The 20597-nt window shown below is 40.6% G+C and overlaps 1 protein-coding gene across 12 annotated transcripts in view; it reads right to left on the bottom strand.

Moving 5' to 3' along the window:
• CLASP1 (cytoplasmic linker associated protein 1) overlaps positions 1–20597 on the bottom strand; it is a 209660-nt gene that overhangs the window by 173830 nt on the left and 15233 nt on the right. For all 12 annotated transcript variants that reach the window (XM_067473460.1, XM_060774347.2, XM_060774414.2 and 9 more), the window contains exon 2: positions 2306–2792. In XM_067473460.1, the coding sequence (XP_067329561.1) occupies positions 2306–2500 (195 nt within the window). In that variant the 5' untranslated portion in view covers positions 2501–2792. The remainder of the gene's footprint in view (positions 1–2305; positions 2793–20597) is intronic.

Here is a 20597-nt window from a genome sequence, read left to right as displayed (position 1 = left end):
ATATAACTTATTAAATAAAGTTTTCTATGTGCCACTTACAAAGAGAGATAATCTGAATATGATACGTATCATCTGAGCATTTTGACAGCACTCACTATGCTTTACATCAATTTATGTTTATTTCAAACCTCACAGTTTAGGCTGTACGGAGGTGGGGATACAAACTCTTTATCTTTTGAGGTTTAGATCTAAAGACATCTTCTGAATCCATGAGAAGAAAGCAAGAGAACCCGAGTCTTACTGAATCATTACAGGTGAGTAAAAACTTATGTAAACACTAGTGACTCTGTGACTCCACTCTAGTTGGAACTGCCAAGAGAATTCAGATTATTTAGTTTCCTGTAATGCATGGGGATCTCAATGAAGACTCTTAACACAAAAGAGTTCCTTACTTCCTTATGGCTATTTATGGTTTTTGCTGAGCCATCCAATCGCACCCATCATGTACAAATACACAAAGTACTCCCAAAAGATGATAATCCAGCCTCTGCTTAAAAGCATCCAGAAAAGGAGACTCCGCCAAACTCCGAAGCAGCATATTCCCTTTTCCTGCAGTTTGAATCCATTGCTTCCTGACCTAGTCACTGGAGCAGCAGAAAGCAAGCTTGTTCCTTCCTCAATATGACATCTTTTCTGTTACAGTAAGTCGTAACAGGATCAAGTATATGTGTGTGTTAAAGAAAACCTTATGCTGTTAATTATTATGTGCAGCTGCTAATGTAGGTCAACTAGTAAGTTTGGACTACACCTGGTGGGGTATAACTTTATGGTTTTTAGAATACAGTTTAGTTTTTGCTCTGAGGAGCCTTTGCTCAGGCATTTTGCTGAACCTTTTCTACTGCTCTCTCATTTGGATGAAGATGAAGAAGCCTTATTCTGTATTGCTTACAAAGACTATGTAAGTTTGTTGCACTGTTTGTAACATTGCAAGTTTATGTTTTAACTCTACTGATAAGAGTAAGGTTTTCTGTTCTTTTTCCTCTTGCCTGGGTGCAATGTTATTGTGTCTTGACTGAGATACGCTTAGTGCAACACTTTCAAATATGTAAACATGACTACCATGTCACCTCTTAACCTTCTCTTCTCCAGGCTAAATATACCCAGCTTCCTAAGCTGCTCCTCATAAGGCAAGGTTTACTTTATGAGTTCAAGTCATTTCCATTTTTTGGCAAATCTAAAGAGAACCCATCATGCCTTTCTTAGCTTTCTTCAAAATGGGGACTGCTTTTCTCTGAGGCTGACAATGTGATTTGCCCAAGGATTTGCCCCAGTGAGTTTCTATGGCCAAGTTGGGATCTGGTCTCCAGAGGCTTACGTCCACCACTCAAACCACTTGAAATCTATTACTAACATTTACAGTAGAATTAGATAACCAAGACGTAATAAATAAGGCTCCACGCAGAAGTGAACAATACTTAGAAGATCTATATCCTATTTTCTCTCTAGTAGGATGACAATAAACAACAAGCAGACCCAAGCTACATTTTAGCAGGTATATAATATTTTTGAAACTAATAATGAGGTTATTATGGGATTGACTCCATAACAAAACTATTCCTCGCTGAATTATTCATTTAAATAAGCATCGTACTATCTCAACTTGGTAGGCAATGACATTTTTCTCTATACCAAATGCTTGAGGGTTGGCCTGCAGAAAACATGAGCCATGCCTACTCTCAACAACTCAAGGAAAACAGTAGATGGGGTCTCCTATCAGGTTCCAAATCAGGTCTGGGTTTCAAATCCCAAAATGCAGAGTATAAAACATGTAGGAATCCTATGTTTCGCCCTTATATTTCGTGTTTTTAATAAAAAAAATAGGTTCCCTTCCTTTTCAGTCCAATTTCAAAGAAACGTTGTTGTGGCACATTATTAGGAAGGGTAGGGTTTCCTGTTCTCCTAGGGTCACTCTAGTTTCCTAAAATCCAGTGCTGCCAAACACTACTATTTATTCTTCCTTTGGTTGCTATCAATTTGGCCCATCCTAATGGCAACAATATCACAAACAATATGCAAAAAGCATCACTGCTCTACCTCTACAACTTTCATTCACAATAGTGAAGAGGCAAAAATTTCTTTTTAGCATCTTCAATGCCATGTTCGCATAAAATTCAGTGAAGTGTGACCAAATGAAGAGAGTGTCACTACGTTGTCAGTCACTGAACACAAATAAACACAGATATTCAATAGGATTTGGAAGCTAACAAAATGAAGAATGAGGACACTGTTCCATAACTGATGCAAACCAACCAGAGTTGAAGCCATGGTTGACCTCAGCCATCTCACCTTTGCAAATCCATCTTACCTTATAATTACTGGAATTTACCCACGAGGTAGCAAGACCATCAACCATTTTATCCAGCATGGTCTGATCATGTTCAAGATCAGAAGATTTTTGTTTATCTGAGAAGTAGTCTATCAATTCTTGGCCAACCTGAAGTCTCTTTCCAACGTCCTTCTGCAGGACCTGAACCAAACAATACTCCATGGTGGGCTCCATGATGTGCTAGAAAAGCAGCACAGGCAACAGGGAGGCGAGAGGGCGGCAGGTTTGAGCAGTCCTGCGGGAGTATCCTCTGGGTCGCCTCTTTGTTTGATGAAGGTTACCAAGGGCCTGGATTTCAAAGATGTGATTCTGGGAATGGCAACAATGCACCATGTGTGTCTGAAGAGCAGCTGGCAGGTTATTAAAAGTTCAATTTAAATAACTAGTAATAGATAAATAAAGCAGTGTGCGGACCAGCCGGGCTGTATGACCAGGTCTCCAATGCTTCCGGATTCAACAATCCATCCTGGGGGGAAAATTAAAGAGGCAAAGGTTAGAAACAAATCTAAGAAGCAAAAACTCAAACAGCATAAAAGCATCAGTCAAGACACTTGACATTTGGACAGTTTGTTATTTAAAGTTACCTTTTTTCTTATATCTCCTTTCAGTTATTTCCTACAATGAGGATGAAGTACATTTGCCTTGCAAATGTGCCATAAGAAGTTGGTACATCCTTGTATAGCGTCTCCAAAGACAAAAAGCTAATCCTGTTACATGGGAATCAACTGCTATGAAAAATACTAGGATCTTGAGAAAAATGAACTCCAACTCCTGAAAGTCTCTAGCTAGCATGACCACTGGCTATGCTGACTGGGGGATTTTAAAGTTGATGTCCAAAATTAACACCATCACTCAATTTGTACAACAACAAGAAAAGGGTAATTCAAATCTAATATGAAGTTCTAACAATCAACTATTTGCAGAGTAGAATACTTTGCCACATCAACATTAGAAGTTCCTAAAGGAAAGAGGAAGGGATATGACGAAAGTCTTGGAAAAACTACTGGAGAAATGCTCCATGAATCTTAGATGAATAGGGCAAGTGGCACCAAGTTTTACATACTGTGTACTTTTAAGTAAAAGTAAGCTTGCATAACTATATTATGAGGGTTGAATGAAAAGTAATGCCTCCACCTTCATAACTCCTCATCAGATGGCAGTACTGGTATGCGGCAGGTACTGGCTTGTTCAGTAGACTCTCCTTTACAGTTCCATTTTGGCAGGAAGCCTTAGCATTGTATTGTTAAAGTGCAAAGTATGGAACCCTGTGCAGATGGTTGGTCAATGTGACTTAAGCAACGTGCAGTCATTTAATTCTTGACAGCAGAAGGTGTCATCCCAAAGGAGATTCATCAGAGAATGCAAGCTGTTTATGGTGATTGTGTTGATGTGAGTACTGCGTCGTTGGGCGAGTAAGTTTAAAGATGTCGAGGTGGCACCTTCTGCTGTGAAGAATTCAATAACTGCATGTTGCTTAAGTCACATTGACTGACAGTCTGTGCAGGGTTCCATACACAACTATTCAATGCTAAGGCTTCCCGCCAAAATGGAACTGTAGAGGAGAGTCTACTGAACAAGCCAGCACTTGCTGCATACCAGTACTGCCATCTGTTGAAGAGTTACGAAGGTGGAGGCATTACTTTTCATCCAATCCTCATAAAAAGCTTCAAAACCAGATTCATGCTTAAAATATGGTTGAACTAACAAATTTCTTATGTATGGCCAACAAGCCAGAGTAATACAGTGGTTTGAGTGTTGGACTAAGACATTTGTGAGACCAGTGTTTGAATTGTCATTCGGCCATGGAAACCCACTGGGTGACCTTGGACAAGTCACACCCTTTCAGAATCAGAGAAAGGCAAACTCCATCTGAACAAATCTTGCCAAGAAAACCCTATGAGACATCACCTTAGGGTTGCTATAAGCCAGAAAAGACTTGAAGGCATACGACGAAAACAATTCAGTCAGGTACATGGTCATGCTATCTGTACTCTAAATTGAATATCTCATAACTTTATTCATACATGATGTCACCAACTGGACAGCCTACTCAGAAGTAAGCCCTACTGACACCAATAAAACATGTCAGGTAAACTGATTTCAGACTTTTTCTCAAGTAATAAGAAAGGGCACTTCAATGGCCAAACATCTGTTTCTAAGGCAAATAGAACCAAGGCTCCTAATGGCTTGGATTCTGTAATTAAAATAAACACGCACATACAAACATAATTGTACTGCTTATAGAAGGACCAAAAGTTGTGCTGGTTAGTATAACAGATACAGCCTATCCAAGGGAGCTGGTCCTAGTCAGGAAAACCTTTTGACTAGTTTTCCTACTAAATGTAGGCACAACAGACATCCTAGAGATGCTTACTCCGCCTTAGCCTCAGAGAAAGGCAAAGGAAAAATTGCCCTGAATAAATTTTTCACACACACACACACAAACCCAACCCTGTGATGGATTTGGCAGAAGATGGAAATGACCTGAAGGCACACAACACTAACACTTCATTCTAACAAAGTGGAATCTGCTTCCAGATTAGCAGTACTTCATTTCAGAGTGTTAAAGAGTTTGCGTTGGCATTTTCTTTTGTCCCCTTTACCCAAGAGAAAAAAGAAAACATCAGTCACATGAGATGACAATACTTCTCACAGTTCCCTGGTAACCAAAAGGATAGTATGTAAGAAAAGGCTGGAACTGACATGCAACATGGCACAATAGTGGAAACAGGTAGAAGCCAGCAGTCGGACATTCTGTTGAATTGGGAATCTATTTTCTTTCCATGGGACCTTCCAGGGCTGCACAAATTACTGAAAGTTAAATTCAAGGTCAAGGTTTCCTCTGATATTCAGTCAGGAGTGTGGTGCTCATCTCCATTTCTAAGCCGAAGAGCTGATGTTGTCCATAGACACCTCCAAGGTCATGTGGCCAGCTTGACTGCATGGAGCACTGTTAGCTTCCTGATCTACTCACATTTGCCTGTTTCTGAACTGCTAGGTTGGCAGATGCTAGGACTGACAGGAGATCACCCCACTCCCTGGATTTGAACCGCCAATCTTTCAGTCAGCAAGTTCAGCAGCTCAGCGGTTTAACCCACTGTGTCGCCAGATACATATATACAAATTCTTGGAACAGGCCACAAGTCCAGTTCTCTCTCTCTTTTATTATTAAAATGAGATTTTGTTAATGTTCCAAAATTAGGATGGGGCTATAATTGATCTGAAAGGCCAATTAGTGCTCCTTGATGCTCACCGGGCAGCCATTCTTCAATAGAAAAAGTTCAATTTAGGGGTTAAAACACAACACTGCTGGGCCATCCCTTCCCAGATAAGCTTCTCAGAAGCTCCTTTCAAGATAGAGAATTCCCATTCCAAGAAATTCTCCATGTATTCTTTCCACCAGCAGGAAACCTTTTTTATTTAGGAAGACTTTTGGCCTTTAACTTGTTGCAGCTGATGGAGCTGATTAATGGATTGTTCGTGTTGTGTTTCTAATGTACAGGGTTAGTCAAAATGCATAGGCCAATCTGCCAATCTGAATGGCAGATTGGCCTATTCATTTTGACTAACCCTGTATTATGACTTACAACTTTTAAAACAAAATTGTGATTTCATGGTTTTTTAACTATTGTATTACACTACGAGGTTTTGAATTGTTGTAAGCCACCCTGAATCCGGAGTAAGGATGAAGGTTAGATATTCATTAATTAAACTATAGCGCTCATTGTGTGGAACACACTTTCTTCTGGTATTTCACATGCGCCAACAATGTCTATTTTTAGATGCCTGTGGAAAACCTATTTTTGCAAGCCTTCCTGGGGAGGCAAACTTACCATCTATTGCAGGGGTGAAAATGATGAAGCTCTCCAAAAGTGACTGATTTACAACACCCTTCCTCCATGATCCGGAGACCCAATGGTGAGGAAACTTGGGATTTGCAATCCAACCACTTCTGGTGAGTCACACAATTCCATGATCAAAGTAAATATGGGGGTGGGGAGAGCAAAGGGGGCTGTTTGTTGAATTTATTGTATGTTTTCTCCATAGCTTTGAAACTTAGCTTTGATTTAAGTGATTAATAAATATTTGTAAGTAAATAAATGGAGCAATATGCCCAAGCAGGATGGGCATTCCCTGTCAAAAGACATATCAATGAATGGGAGGGAAGATACACCCTTCTGGAAACCATCTGTACTTGCCTTACCCTCTGAATGCTAAGATCTGCTATAAAGCAAACATGGAACAGCTTCAAACATGCTTGACAGCTCTTTGCTCTGCCTATATTAAGAGAAACATTCTTTCAACACAACATTCAACATGAGGTTGAGATGCAACATGGACTCTGGGCATACGTGTTTCCCAAAAGGAGCCATTGCAACCTATGCCCTCATAACTCATCACAAATATATCACAGGCAACAAACAACCCTATGATATTGTTGTTGCTGTATGCCTTCAAGTTGTTTCTTACTCATGACAACTCTTAGGAAAACCTATCATCGAGTTTTCTTGGCAAGATTTCCTCAGAGAGGCTTTGCCTTTACCTTTCTCAGAGAAAATGTAACTTGTCCAATGTCACCCAGTGGGTTTCCATAACTGAGGGGAGATCTGAACCATGTTCTCCAGAGTTACAGTCCAGTGCTCAAAAGACAGGTTGAGTATCCGTTATATAAAATACTTGGGACTAGGAGTGTTTTGGATTTTAGATTCTTTTTCCCCCCTCAGATTCTGGAATTCTACACCTGCATTTGCATATATGTATATACTTGCAGATGCAACCCAAGTCCAAGCACAAAATTAATTTATGTTTCATGTACATCTTAAACATATAGCCTAAAGGTAATTTCATTCAGTATTTTAATGATGATGAGAATGAAACAAAGCTTTTGCACACTGAACCTTCAGAAAGCAAAGGTATCACTATCTCATCCATCTCTGTAGACAATTTTGGATTTTGGAGTCCAGGCCACCCTCCACATTCGCAGGAGTTAGAGCAGAGAACTCTCATGAAAGTGAAAAACTGCAAAGAAAAACATTGCTAATTGTTTTCTCTCTAGCAATTTCCAGGTCTTCCAGAGCAACTCTACGGTCACATTCCACAGCAAGCTGAACACAGAATCACACTGGAGAACCTAGATTCCCACAGACATGTTCTCTCTGGACATCCCTAGATCCTTCAGCACAACTGGAGGACAGTGACCAAAGAATCAAACTGGACCCAAGGATTCCCTGAGACAACATTTTACTCAAATGCATGTATAATCAAATCTTGTATTAAAGAAATGTAGGAGCACTACAGCACTACATGTATTTATTTATTTATTTATTTATTTATTTATTTACTGCATTTCTATGCCATCCTGAGTCCCCTTCGGTGTGAGAAGGGCAGGGTACAAATATAGTAAATAAATAAATATGCCGCCTTTCTCAGCCCGAAGGCAATTCAAGGTGGCTTACACTGGCACAATTTGAAGCCACAATGAACATAAACAAAATTAAAACAAAATTAAAAACAATTAACACACATTATAAAAACCCTGTAAAAAGCATTAAAGTATAAAAGGCCCGTAACTTCCTATTAGCTCATTTTCCAAAGACATTGTCAAGCCGTTCCATGTTCATTTTTTACAAAAGTTACAAAAGAAAGAAAACCAAATAAAGTTCAATATTTGTAAGTCTCAAGGCTGTAGAAATGTGGATAAGGGATGCTCCACCTGTACTACACCAGTGTTAATAAGATAGCGCTCCCTGTGACACCGGGTGAAGATGCAAATTAAATGTTTGCATCAGCTTCTTCCAATACCAGATAAACAGATGAGATACATTTCACCTAGGATAAACATCAATCATTAATTTTCTATGGGTTTCCTTGAAACAGGTGCCCATAATAAACCCAAGCCACATGTGTTGAAAGCAGCTATGACAAAGCTATTATTACAGCGAGCAATAAATCCCTTATGAAGTGTGTATACATGGGCACTCTCTCCCTTTCATACAGTCTCAAACACATGCAAACACCCATTTTCTCCTTTTCTTCCCTGCATCTTTAAACTAACCAAAAGTGACTTTAAAAATCACTTTGTTTTCAAAGCAGGATTCCTGAGTTTTGCAAAGCAGCAGCAAAGGAAGTCCATTCTGGCGGCTTCCCCCTCCATGACAATGCGGCCAGCCCTTCCGTATCAGTTTACCAGCAGCTGCAATTTCTCCACTCCCTTCCCCCTCCATAATGAAATGAATCTCACTTGCACATCTTCCAATATAGCCCGCTCTCCATCCATTCAGCAGACAGGCCCTGCTGGCTTCCTGGCCGCTCTTCTCTCCAAGCACAGCCTCCCACTGCCATTGCTTTATGGTATACACCAACCACAATTTGCGTTGAACGGTACACTTTTCCCATCTCAAAGCACCCTATATTTCCAGAGCGCCCTTCAACTTAAAAAGGGGTGGGGGTGGGGGATCTAATAATAACATTTAAAGCTCCTGGTTGCACAGAAAACTAGGCCATACTTGGAAGGAAAGCAGGTCAAGCTCAGTATAAGGGAAGGGGGTTGGTAGACAAAGCAGAGGGCAGCAAAGCAGAGCCCTTGCAAAGTAAACAATCCATGGACGGGCAACATCCGGTGCAAAACAATACAGCAACGTGCCTTGGGGACATCCCTCCAGGGAGCACGACCTCTGTCAAAATTCTCTCTCACTGTATTTCCAGGTCAACCTTCCACTCCTTTTTTAGTAAGGAGCAAGGAGAGCCAACAACATGACAAACGCACATCCACCAAGAGTGCCTGCACTTTATGTATCTAACAAGTTTATAGCCACTCTTTCTATAAAACATGCTCATTAAAAAGAGAGACACTATTTCTTTAAATGAGACAAAACATGTGCAGTCTTCTTTCCACTGAATCATACAATGCAAACCAAAATCCAAAAGCAATGGAGAATTCCTCCCACCGCTACTCCAAAAAGTATGTGGAATGGGGGACCAGTATTGGAACAAACTGATATCAATTCACTGATCTGCAACAGAGAATGCAGTCTGAGGAGCAAGGACATCTGTCCCAGAAATAAATGCTGTCAGAAAAGTCTGGAACAAAAGTAAGGGCCTTTGGGTTTAGATTGAGCAACTGTACCAGCTCTAAAGCCAAGGGCAAAGAGTCTCTGGAGCTCCAAACATCTAAGATCTCAATACCCAAAAAGGAGACCCAGTGGCACAATGGGTGAAACCCTTGTGCCGGCAGGACTAAAGAGCGACAGGTCAGAGGTTCAAATCTGAGGAAAGCATGGATGAGCTCCTTCTGTCAATTCCAGCTCCCCATGCAGAGACATGAGAGAAACCTCCCACAAGGATGTAAAACATCAAAACATCCGGGCGTCCCCTGGGCAACATCCTCGCAGACAGCCATTTCTCTTACAACAGAATCAACTTACAGTTTCTCAAGTCGCTCCTGACACACACACACACACAAAACCCAAAAAGCTCAGTCTGCCTTAGATACTGTCACGGGATTATGACAGTTTTGTGTGTAACAAAACCTCGCACACAAAATGATCCCCAGCCCCACCCGAGGTACTAGCATAGAGGCCAGTTTTGAATTATCGTATGAGTTATCACACCAAAGCCACTGAACTAAAGATGTTTGACTCTCTCAGATTAATACCAAGAATATTTACATGTTGCATGTTGCATTAAGGGAGCCCCTGGGGACACAGTGGGCTACACCGCTGAGCTGCTGACCTTGTTGACAAAAGGTCACAGGTTTGAATCCAGGGAGTGGAGTGAGCTCCCACTAGTAGCCCCAGCTTCTGCCAACCTAGCAGTTAAAAAACATAAAGATCAATTGGTACTGCTCCAGTGGGAATGCAACGGCACTCCATGCAGTCATGCCAGCCACATGATCTTGGAGATGTCCACTTCAACGCCGGCTTTTCGGCTTAGAAATGGAAATGAGCACCAATCCCAGAGATGGACACAACTGGACTTAATGTGAGGGAAAAACCTTTACCTTTACTATGTTGCATTAACACTATGGCTGAAATCCTCTCCCAGTGGTAAACTGGTGCAGCTATAAAATGGAAAAAGTTAGACTGGTTTAAGGCCTACTGAGAACATGTGGGCTTAAATATGCTAACCAATTGCTTTAGCCTATAGTATTTTGTACACAGCTTTCTTGTATAACTGAACATAAAAAAACCCCTCAATATTCAGAAACTTGACACTTTGGGATACTCCACCACACTGTTTTCCTCTCTCTTGCAAAACTCACATATTCTCCAGACGCTTTTAGGATGATGTGGTTAAAATAAAACTACCCCCATGTTTATAGCTGAAACAACTGCAATAGGTCTGATTCTGCACAAATGAAGGTCAATTTTAATAAACTGCAAGTTGACTTCAGTCACATTTTCAAGGACTGGCTACAAACATGCATACCAGTACTTACACAACTTCTCATAAATGATGACTGAGGATTTCACCCAAGACACAAACAATAGGGAGGATACAATAACTAACACTGTTCTGTATTTTAAACCTTCACTGTGGGCATCAAGGCCTAAAGCATCCTTGTTTAATAAGAGTCCTTTGACGAGCTCTCCAAACTACAGCTGCTTTGGGACATTTCAGAGAATCTAGCCGAAAGAGCATCAAATAGAATCTCTCTTTGTTTGGAAGAAGAACTTTAGTACTGACTGCCCTTGTATCAATCTCATCATGCCCATGATCCTTCTTTATCTATCTTTTCTTTTGCCCACTTGGTTTGAATAATTATTTCTGTGTGTCAGCATTATTTTACTAACTGGAATTAGAAATTTTGTTAACAGCAGTTCGGAAGGTAAAAAAAAAAAAAGAAAAGAAAGAGATGACTGTATTTCTAAACCAGTGGTTCCCAATCGGTTTTGACCTGGGACTACTTGACCAGGAACGACTCTCCAACATTAGTGCCAAAAGGGTTACAAATCAGTTTTTTGTCAACTTTAGATTCGGTTTGGTTATTTGAGGTGCTGATTCATAAAAATTGCATTGGATAAACCACATCAGCTCTAGTTTCTGATACAGAACATATGGCATTTGGTAGTCGCCATCTGTTCGCCCAAATAAAACCATATTTAATAATCTAGAGCTGATGTGGTAGTAGTAATCTTTTATGGGTAGCCAGCCTCTCCCTTCCCAACATCGCCATTGCCTCAGCACTATAAGAGAGATTCGCAAGACCAGTCACTCTCATTGCAGTGTGGTTTCGAAGCCACAGACCATATTTTCGTTCTTGTGGACCACTGGTCATCCACAGACCACAGGTTGGGAACCACTGCTCTATATCTGGACTACTCTTTATGTCCAGATATATAGATTTAGTAATACTGTTGTAGTTAACTGCAACTTAAACTTAATTAAGGTGGTCTTGACCCTGAGTTTGCAAGACTTGAGAAGGTTGTTTCTGATAAGGTAACTTGGAGGTCTCTCGTTCATAGGGATGCCAATCACTGTAGTTATCCATCCAGAATGTGATTTTCTCTTTCCCTACTGCCTTCGATTTCACTAAGCATTAGTGTCTTTTCTAATGAATCATGTCTTCTCATGACATGTCCAAACTACTACAAAGTAAATGACTTCATCATCTGCTTTTATGATATATAAACCATTGTTGTCATTATTTTTTGTTTTCTTCACTCATGTTTCTATCATTACCATCTGAAAACCCACTTTTGCACCTTTTTTTAGTAGTCATTGCAAAATTTTGCTATTATTTGCAAACAGCATTATGTCATCCGCATATCCTAAATGATTGAAGTACCTTCCTCCAATTTTCATGCCTCTTTCCTCCAAATCTACTCTTGATTTCCAGATCATGCATTGAGCGTACAACCTAAACAGATGGGATGATAACAGGCAGCCTTGTCTCACCTCCTTCTAGAAAACATACTGTTCCTCTGTATTCTGTCCTGACAGTAGCCCCTTGTCCTGAGTCCAGGTTATGCATCCACACAATGTTGTGGCACACACATTTCTTTTAAGAGTGATACAAATTTCTTCACGGTCTATGCAAATCAAATGCTTTGCTACAACCTATAAAGCACAACCTGATTTTCTTCTGCATTTTTTTGATGTAATCTATTATCCAATATACATTTGTAACATGATCCCTTGTGCTCCTTCCTTTCCTAAACCAAACTTAGATATCTAACATTTCTTGTTCCATATATGAAAAGGCTTTTGTTATTGTATTTTGAGTATCACTTTCCTTGTGAAGAAAAATAAACACAGGGGTCCTGAAGTTATTGCAATGTCTTGTGTCCCCTTTCTTGGAGATTGGAATGTATATTGAACATTTCTAATCTATGGCCGAATCTTTTGTTTTATATATTTCAGGTTACAGAACATCTCCACTCTTGCTTTATATTTTTCTCTGGTTTCTCAGGTCTTGTAGAAGAGGTCTCTTGTTCTTCCCATTGAATCAACAGCTGAATTTATGTAAATTCCATTTATTCCAGATGGGACCAGAATTATAGAATCGTAGAGTTGGAAGAAACTACATGGGCCATCCAGTGCAACACCATTCTGCCTGGCAGAAAAAACACAATCAAAGCACCCCGACAGATGGCCATCCAGTCTCTGTTTAAAAGCCTCCAAAAAAGAGCCTCCACCACACTCTAAGGCAAAGGTTCCACTGCTGAAGAGCTCATACTGTCAGGAATTTCTTACTAACATTTGCATAGAATCTCTTTTACTTAATTTGAACCCACTGCTAGCAACATTACAGGTAATTTGGAGATTGTTTGGGAAACTCTCTCTCCTCATCCAACAGTAGGACAAGTAACTAATCTGGGGGCAGCCAAGGGATCATGTGCAAGAATGCTCCCTGACAAGCATAAATCCCAAAACCTAACAAAAGTTTTAAATTGTAGTGTCTTAAAGTGTTAAAAACTTCATTGTGACACAACTGAGTTAAATCCACTTTGTAAGAGATACACAAATGATTCCCATGATACTGCATGGCACACTTACCCAGAAGAACGCAACACATAATAACACTACAGCACAACAGCTAACAGCCCTCTCTGTGGGCCTCATTTCCTTTTAAATAACACTCCACATATTCCTCTTCTCTCTACACATACCTACCCACTTACATTATCACTTCCTACATCTGTTGAAGTGAATCAGAAAAAGTATATTCAATAATGCAGTCTCTGAGCTGTTGCATCTGTTGTTTTTTTGCAGCAGACTAACATGGAAGTGCATGTAAGTAGCACAACAACAAATCTGCTTCAAGAATAAAACCCAAAATTTAGAGGTTTTATTAATTAAAACCAAAAGTATAATTTGGCTGGTTCATATGCTTTAGGTAGAAGGGTTTGCTGAAATTCAAACATCGGATTTCTTCATTTTGCATTAGTCCTTGTTCGCTCCCCAGGGCTAAATTATCAATGGTTCAACTGGTGCAACGGCTCCAGTCCTTCACTGGTTTGGGCCCAGTGCTGAAGGAAGAACGCATCGCTTGCTTCCCTTGCTTCCCCAGCTGCCTCCTGAATATCCCCAATGTTCATATCATTACCAATATTGTTTTACTTGGATAACTAAGTAAAAATGCATGGAACCCAACTGCCAGGCTCATGAAATTGCAGAGCTTGAAATGCAGGGCTCAGACAAGAAGGGTTTTATGCTTTCGTAGAAGTCTCTTGCCTTCTCTTCTGACGTCAGCCAGTAACGTTCTCCCTTATAAGTTGTCATTATGCCCTCACTTCTCTCCCACCGAAATCTAATCTGTCTTCTTTTTAACTCTTCTATTAAGAATAGATATTTCCTTCTTTTCGTTAAAGCCGTAGATGGTATTTCCTTTCATATTGCAACCTTTTTTCCTCTGTAGTATATTGATGTAGTATATGCTGTTGCCTAGTGCATGTTGTACTTTATTTGGTTTTTATGCACACATTCAGTTTCTATATCACAATCCTTAGACCAGAACACATACGCACACAAAAGAAGCCTTGTTTATTAAATTGCTCAAGGATCCAAACTACCTTCCTGTGGCTTTGCTCATTTCCACTCTAATTCCTATCCTGGAGGGTGCAACAAACCAGGTCCTTGCAGAAAATTACAAACTCAGGGATGCTAGGTATCGAAGGTGAAAATAAGGGACACAAGAAAATAAAATGCAAATCAGAGCATGCATAATTAAATAATTTGCATAATATGTACATTAGACAAATGGGTTTGAGAGTCTAGAATTTGACAAGGTGAAGTTCAGGTCCATTGACTAGTTGTGACCTTTAATTCCCCATGGCCTGAAATGAGGAAGTCTGAAGCAGTTCTGATGGACACGTAAGGAGTTAAATTTGTAATCAGGGGCTGTTTCCAGTGGGAAGGGAGGGCCCCATCCCCTTCCACCCCACCGCAGCTCCTCTCCAGCCCCACAAAGAGGGAGACACGCCCCCTCACCACTGAAAATAAAGGATAATTGATATATCAGCTTGGGATGTAACGGGACACAGGATATTTTATGGACATACAGGACGGTCCCTTAAAATCTAGGATGCCTGGTAAGGCTGATATCAGTGTAAAGACCTCTCAGATCTCATTCAGAAACAACCAGTTGCCCCCTTTATATTGCTCAAGGAGGGCTGTGCCCATTCAGCTCACCCCATAGTCCAAAACAGACTTCCCACCTATCCATCTACATATCAAATTATTGGTTTAATAAGCAATCTACTACAACTACTAGTCTCTCATCTCATGAAAGCTTGCTTAAGGCTTATACAATGACTGGGCAGGTATATTGTGACAGTATGTTCCAAACATTCCCCCATTCAGTTAGTAAACAGACAGAGGAGGGTGGGCAACCCTAGCTGCATCCCAAACAGGGTTAAGAAAACTTTCGAAGGGGGGGGGGGGCGGTAGCATTTGAGGGGAGCATCTGTATCACTCAAGAGTGCATAACCTTTTCAACCCTGGGGGCCAAATCTGATGTCAGATTTGGGGGGGGGGAGGCGCAAAACCTGCAGAAGCAGACATGCATCCCTATGGCCATACACATCTCTTAGTAACCTCTGCTCCAAACAAGATCAGTGTTTACTCATTGGTCCGAGGGGAGGCAGTAATGATTTGAGGTTCCCATATCAATTGCACAGTGAATCCAGTTAAACTCTTAGTCTGAACTTCAAATCTATTTGGGGACAGGGCCTGGCACCTTGGAACCTAGGTTCTAATCTCTGCTAGAACCTAGCAGCTCAGCAATCATGGTATGAGCTATCGAGTAATTTGAGATCTACAGGCAAAGGGTCATTGTCTGTTCCACCAACACACACAGATTCAAGCCTTTCAAGACCTCACCCTTTTTCATTAAGAGTCGAAGACCTTCATTGATTAGCTGGATTAAGCTGGAGAGTTTATTTGCCCTATTTATACCCCGCCTTTCTCTACCCCAAGGGGGACTCAAGGAGGCTTACATGTGGTGATTATTCAGTGCCTTAAACACACACAATAAGCTTAAAACCCATTACATTAAAATTAATAAATATTTAACATTTTAAAACTGCATTCAATATTAAATTCAGGCCATCCAAAAATTGTAGCCTGAGGCCATTTTGCAGTCGTTGTACGTATTCCAATTATATTATACTATTGCACTGCTTCTCTAAAGGTCTGGTCCCAGATCCAGATTTTTACTCGCCTTCTGAAGGCTAGGAGGACGGGGCTGATCTAATGTCACTACGGAGGGAGTTCCACAGCCAAGGGACCATAACTGAGAAGGCCCTGTCTTTTGTCCCCACCAGTCACGCTTGCAAAGGTGGGATCAAGAGGGAGAGATGCGTTCGGACAAGTAAACTGGGCTGTGCTTGAGGTTGCTAAGATGGGTAGTAGCTGGTGGGATGTTGAGGATCTTCATAGAATCACAGAATCCTAAAGTTGGAAGAGACCACCTAGGCCATCTAGTCCAACCCCCTGCCATGCAGGAAAAGCACAATCAAAGTACTGTTATATTAGGTTCTTGTGGGGTTTTTCGGGCTATAGAGCCATGTTCTAGAGGCATTTCTCCTGACGTTTCGCCTGCATCTATGGCAAGCATCCATAGATGCAGGCGATATTTTTATTGTCTTTGATTGTATATGTTTGGTGTTCCATCCTTCTAGAGCAGTGGTTCTCAACCTGTGGGTCCCCAGACATTTTGGCCTTCAACTCCCAGAAATCCTAACAGCTGATAAACTGGCTGGGATATCTGGGAGCTGTAGGCCAAAACACCTGGGGACCCACAGGTTGAGAACCACTGCTTTAGAGGAAAGGGTGATATAAATCATCTCATCCAGAGTAGATTTACAGCCCCGATGACCTAGAGGTCACCAGCAGATACTGAAATTAAAGATCCATTGCACAAGCTCATGTGAATGTAAACACTGTGTTTCAGAGCAGTCTGTTTCCAAATATGTAATGTGCCTTCTTATCACGACAATTATATTATATTACATGCCTGTGTGCACTCAGCAATCAATGCTACCAGGAAAAATGACAGCCTTTTTACTTTTGAAATGATTATTAAGGAGGAGAACATTCCTTAATTGTATTCAGTGAGTGAAAAAGTACCTAGTACTTAAAACCGTGTTTCCATTTTAACAAAATACCAGAATGTCAAATTTCCCCCCAGGAAAGCTGCCCCACTTTAATTTCAGTTGAATGCTGCAGTTATTCTGGCAGATTAAGCAAACAAGAAACAAAAACAGAATCTTAGCTGTCCCCACAAATCTATTAATATCTTGACTGCTGTTTTTACATGTTTAGGCTTCTTGTTAAGTCAGCAGTTCTAAGGAAGGCTTCTTCAATATGCTTCATTTTCTGGATGTAAGCTTGCTGAGACAGATCTATGTCTTTCCAAATAAAGCAAAGGGATGACTCTGCAAACTTCCAACAGAACTATTTTGCTGCTGAATTCAGTGTGTATCTTTACCTGCCCACAACCTTTCTGCACAACCTTTGGCAGCCGGAGCATTTTTTCTCTTACATAATAATAATATTAATCATCATCATCTTTATTTATAATCCGCCACCATCTCCCCAAAGGGGACTCGGGGCGGCTAACATGAGGCCAAGCCCAAAAATAATACAACATAATTAGACACAAAACAGCAAAAATACGTCATAACAAAATATATAAAATAACAAATAAAATAAACAGTATAAAATAGCATAGTAAAATCAAACACAAATGGCAGGCCAGATGTATGAGATAAAATGTTAAAAGGTAAAAAAAAGGTTAAAACCCTGGGTGGGATAGGAATAAAAGTGTATTTGTGAGAGAGGAGCCCAAGAGGAGGAGCAGTGGGGTTTAGCCTTTATAAAGGATAGCGGGGGGAGGGGGGGAGCTACTTTATCATGAGGGCAATTGTAGGTGGGAACAAACAAATGGGTTGAGTGGTCACTGTCCAAAGGCACATCGGAATAACCAAGTTTTTAGCTCTTTATTGAAAGCTGCTAGGGTAGGGGCTTGCCTGATCTCCCCAGGTAGCAAGTTCTAAAAGTGGAGGGCCACCGTGGAGAAGGACCTCTCCCTCGTGCCCACAAGTCGAGCCTGTGATAGAGGAAGGGGCGAAAGGAGGGCCTCTCCAGAAGATCGAAGAGATCGTGCAGGTTTGTGGTAGGAGAGGCAGTCACAAAGGTAGGTGGGTCCCAAACCATTTAGGGCTTTATGAGTGATGACCTGCACCTGGAATTGGGACCAGAAGATGAACGGCAGCCAGTGGAGTTCCTTGAACAGGGGGGTTGACCGCTCCCTGTCATTCGTCCCAATTAGGAGTCTGGTGGCCAAGCGTTGGACCAATTGAAGTTTCCGGGCCGTCTTCAAGGGAAGCCCCACGTACAGTGCATTGCAATAGTCCAATCTAGACTTAACTAAGGCGTGGACCACTGTGGCCAAGTCAGACTTTGTGAGGTATGGTCGCAGCTGGCACACGAGTTTTTAGTGAATGTGTTTGCAAAGCAACTAGAAAGTTGTTTTTTGAACTACAGAAAATCCCACAATACCTGCTTTCGACTGGTTTATATGAATCTACACTGCCATATATTCCAGTTCAATGCAGAAAATGTGGAATTTTATTCAGCTGTTTGGATGGGGCCCCAGTGGTCATGCTAGCAGGGTTGGTTTTGGAGCGGCAGTTAAAAAAAATGAGATAAGTGCGAGCTATGAGCCTTGTTCAGAGACTTATTCCTTAGTGCAAGTAGGGAAAGACCAAAGGTGAAGGTGTAATTCTGCCCCCTCTTTTGCTGTCCTGACCTCAGTCCATTTACAACAGGAATCCTTCTCTGACTCACCTCATACACACCTGCACACCTGCATACACACACCTGCATACAAATTGTTCTAACCAATGAACACACAGAGACAACTCTAAACCTCAAATTCACTGTCTGTTGATTTTGATCCCTTATTATTTTACTCCTTTTAGATAGTATTATATAACCACAATTCTAGTTTTGGTAAGACTCATCTAATGCAATGCTTCTTAAACTGTGGGTCCCAATCCTAAATGGAGCCACCTTAGCTCAATGTTGGGGTCACAAAAGATTTAGCAGCAGTAAAAGTTTTCTCATCAGCTAGTGGCTGTTTTAGACATTTACACATTTACACTGTTGTGCAGTGATTACGGTGGACTCTGCAGAAGATGCTTTTTATGTACTTCATAAAAAAGGAGATCAGCCTGTACCACCTACCATTTCATAAAACAAGATGATGAGTTTATATACTTGTTTTATATATCGATATACCTGGGGTCACATAAAACATTCTCAGGTGGAAAGAGATTGCACAAGTGGAAAGTTTAAGAAACCCTGATCTAAAGCATAAATCCTCCAACTGCCCCAATGTTATTGTCAAAAGATGACATGCAAGTCCCAATCTTTCTTGAAGATAATCAAAGATTTCTTCTTAGTCTGCATAGTCTGTTTAAGCATCTCAGCAAGTTCACAAATCTTTGTCAGCTATTTTTCTAATGTTGAGATAACTGGTGCCTTCCATCTCTGAGCTTTTCCTAGCATATCACAACAAATGCATGTTATCCCATATTAGTTCCTGCTTATGCAATGCGTAAGGAAAACCATAAATTGTCTGCTTAGTGCCACCTTCCAATGAGGTACCATCCAAATATTTGGAAATACAACTTAGAGGAATCCTTGTTGCTTTTCCAGGGCAAGAGATGTCAAGGACATGGGCTCAGAAGATAAATACACCGAGGAGGCATACTCCCTAATTTCCCACAGTACTAAATAATGCAGAAGTTTTGAGGACCCACAGAGTAAATTTCCTTTCCTGTTAAGTAACCCGATCTCATCCACCTCCACTATGTGCGGGGTGTCAAAGGGTTATACAGAATTCCTGTACCACCTACCATTCCATAAAACAAAATGATTAGTGTAAATCCAACCTGTGAGGCAACAGAGCAAAACATCTTTGTCTCCAAATACAAGAAGAGAAACTTGTTGATTTTTATTATTATTTTAATGAATATTAAAAGTTACTATGTAATTGTACTAGCAATTTCCATAGATTTTTGCTGGTGTGTTTCTATGTATTTTAATATGTACAGTCTATAATTGAGTTCCAATATTGAGGAAATTAATAGAATTATAAAAAAATTAACATTGCCCAATGCCACTGTGGTTCCCAGCAAGAGCTAATTACAGGAAATGTTAACTCACTATAAAAAAAACTGATTCAATAAGTCTAAGCTATTTGGAATCGCCAAACTGAAATTAAAGAATAAGGCATACAGAAAAGAAAGGTTTGGAAAATGGTATTTTAGCCATGTTATCTCCTTCTAAACTGTAGTGTCTATTTAATCCTGATTTGCACTCAGACAAAAAAAAAGATAATGGAAGCAATAGAGACACAGACACACAAAGGGGCCTTGGTATGAACAAAAGCAACAGAGATGAACTCAACTGTTATGTCAGGATGAAGAAGAAAGAGAAGGTAAATAGGGCCACCACCTGACCTCCTGAAAAACCACCTACACTGGACTTAGCCTCTCTTCTGAGATTTTTCCCTTATCAAGAACAGAAAACTTTTCTTCCCTGCAATATTTTAAAAAGAGGTGTGTGTCTCTTGCTCGGATAGAGGTGCTGCAACTGGCCAAGAAAAGCACACCAGCCCACCACACATGGCTTAAATCATGGCTTGGCTTGATTGAGTACGTCAACTATGGGATTAAAACAAAAATTTGAAAAGTCTTGGTTTATTTCAATAGATGGCTTATATCTGTATTGATCTGGAATATGTACCAACTGATCCCTT

This window comes from Anolis sagrei, chromosome 1 (genome assembly GCF_037176765.1).
Source record: "Anolis sagrei isolate rAnoSag1 chromosome 1, rAnoSag1.mat, whole genome shotgun sequence".
In the NCBI taxonomy this organism is placed as follows: domain Eukaryota; kingdom Metazoa; phylum Chordata; class Lepidosauria; order Squamata; family Dactyloidae; genus Anolis; species Anolis sagrei.
The sequence above is the reverse complement of the archived record's forward strand: the minus strand, read 5'-3'. Positions and strand labels throughout refer to the sequence as shown.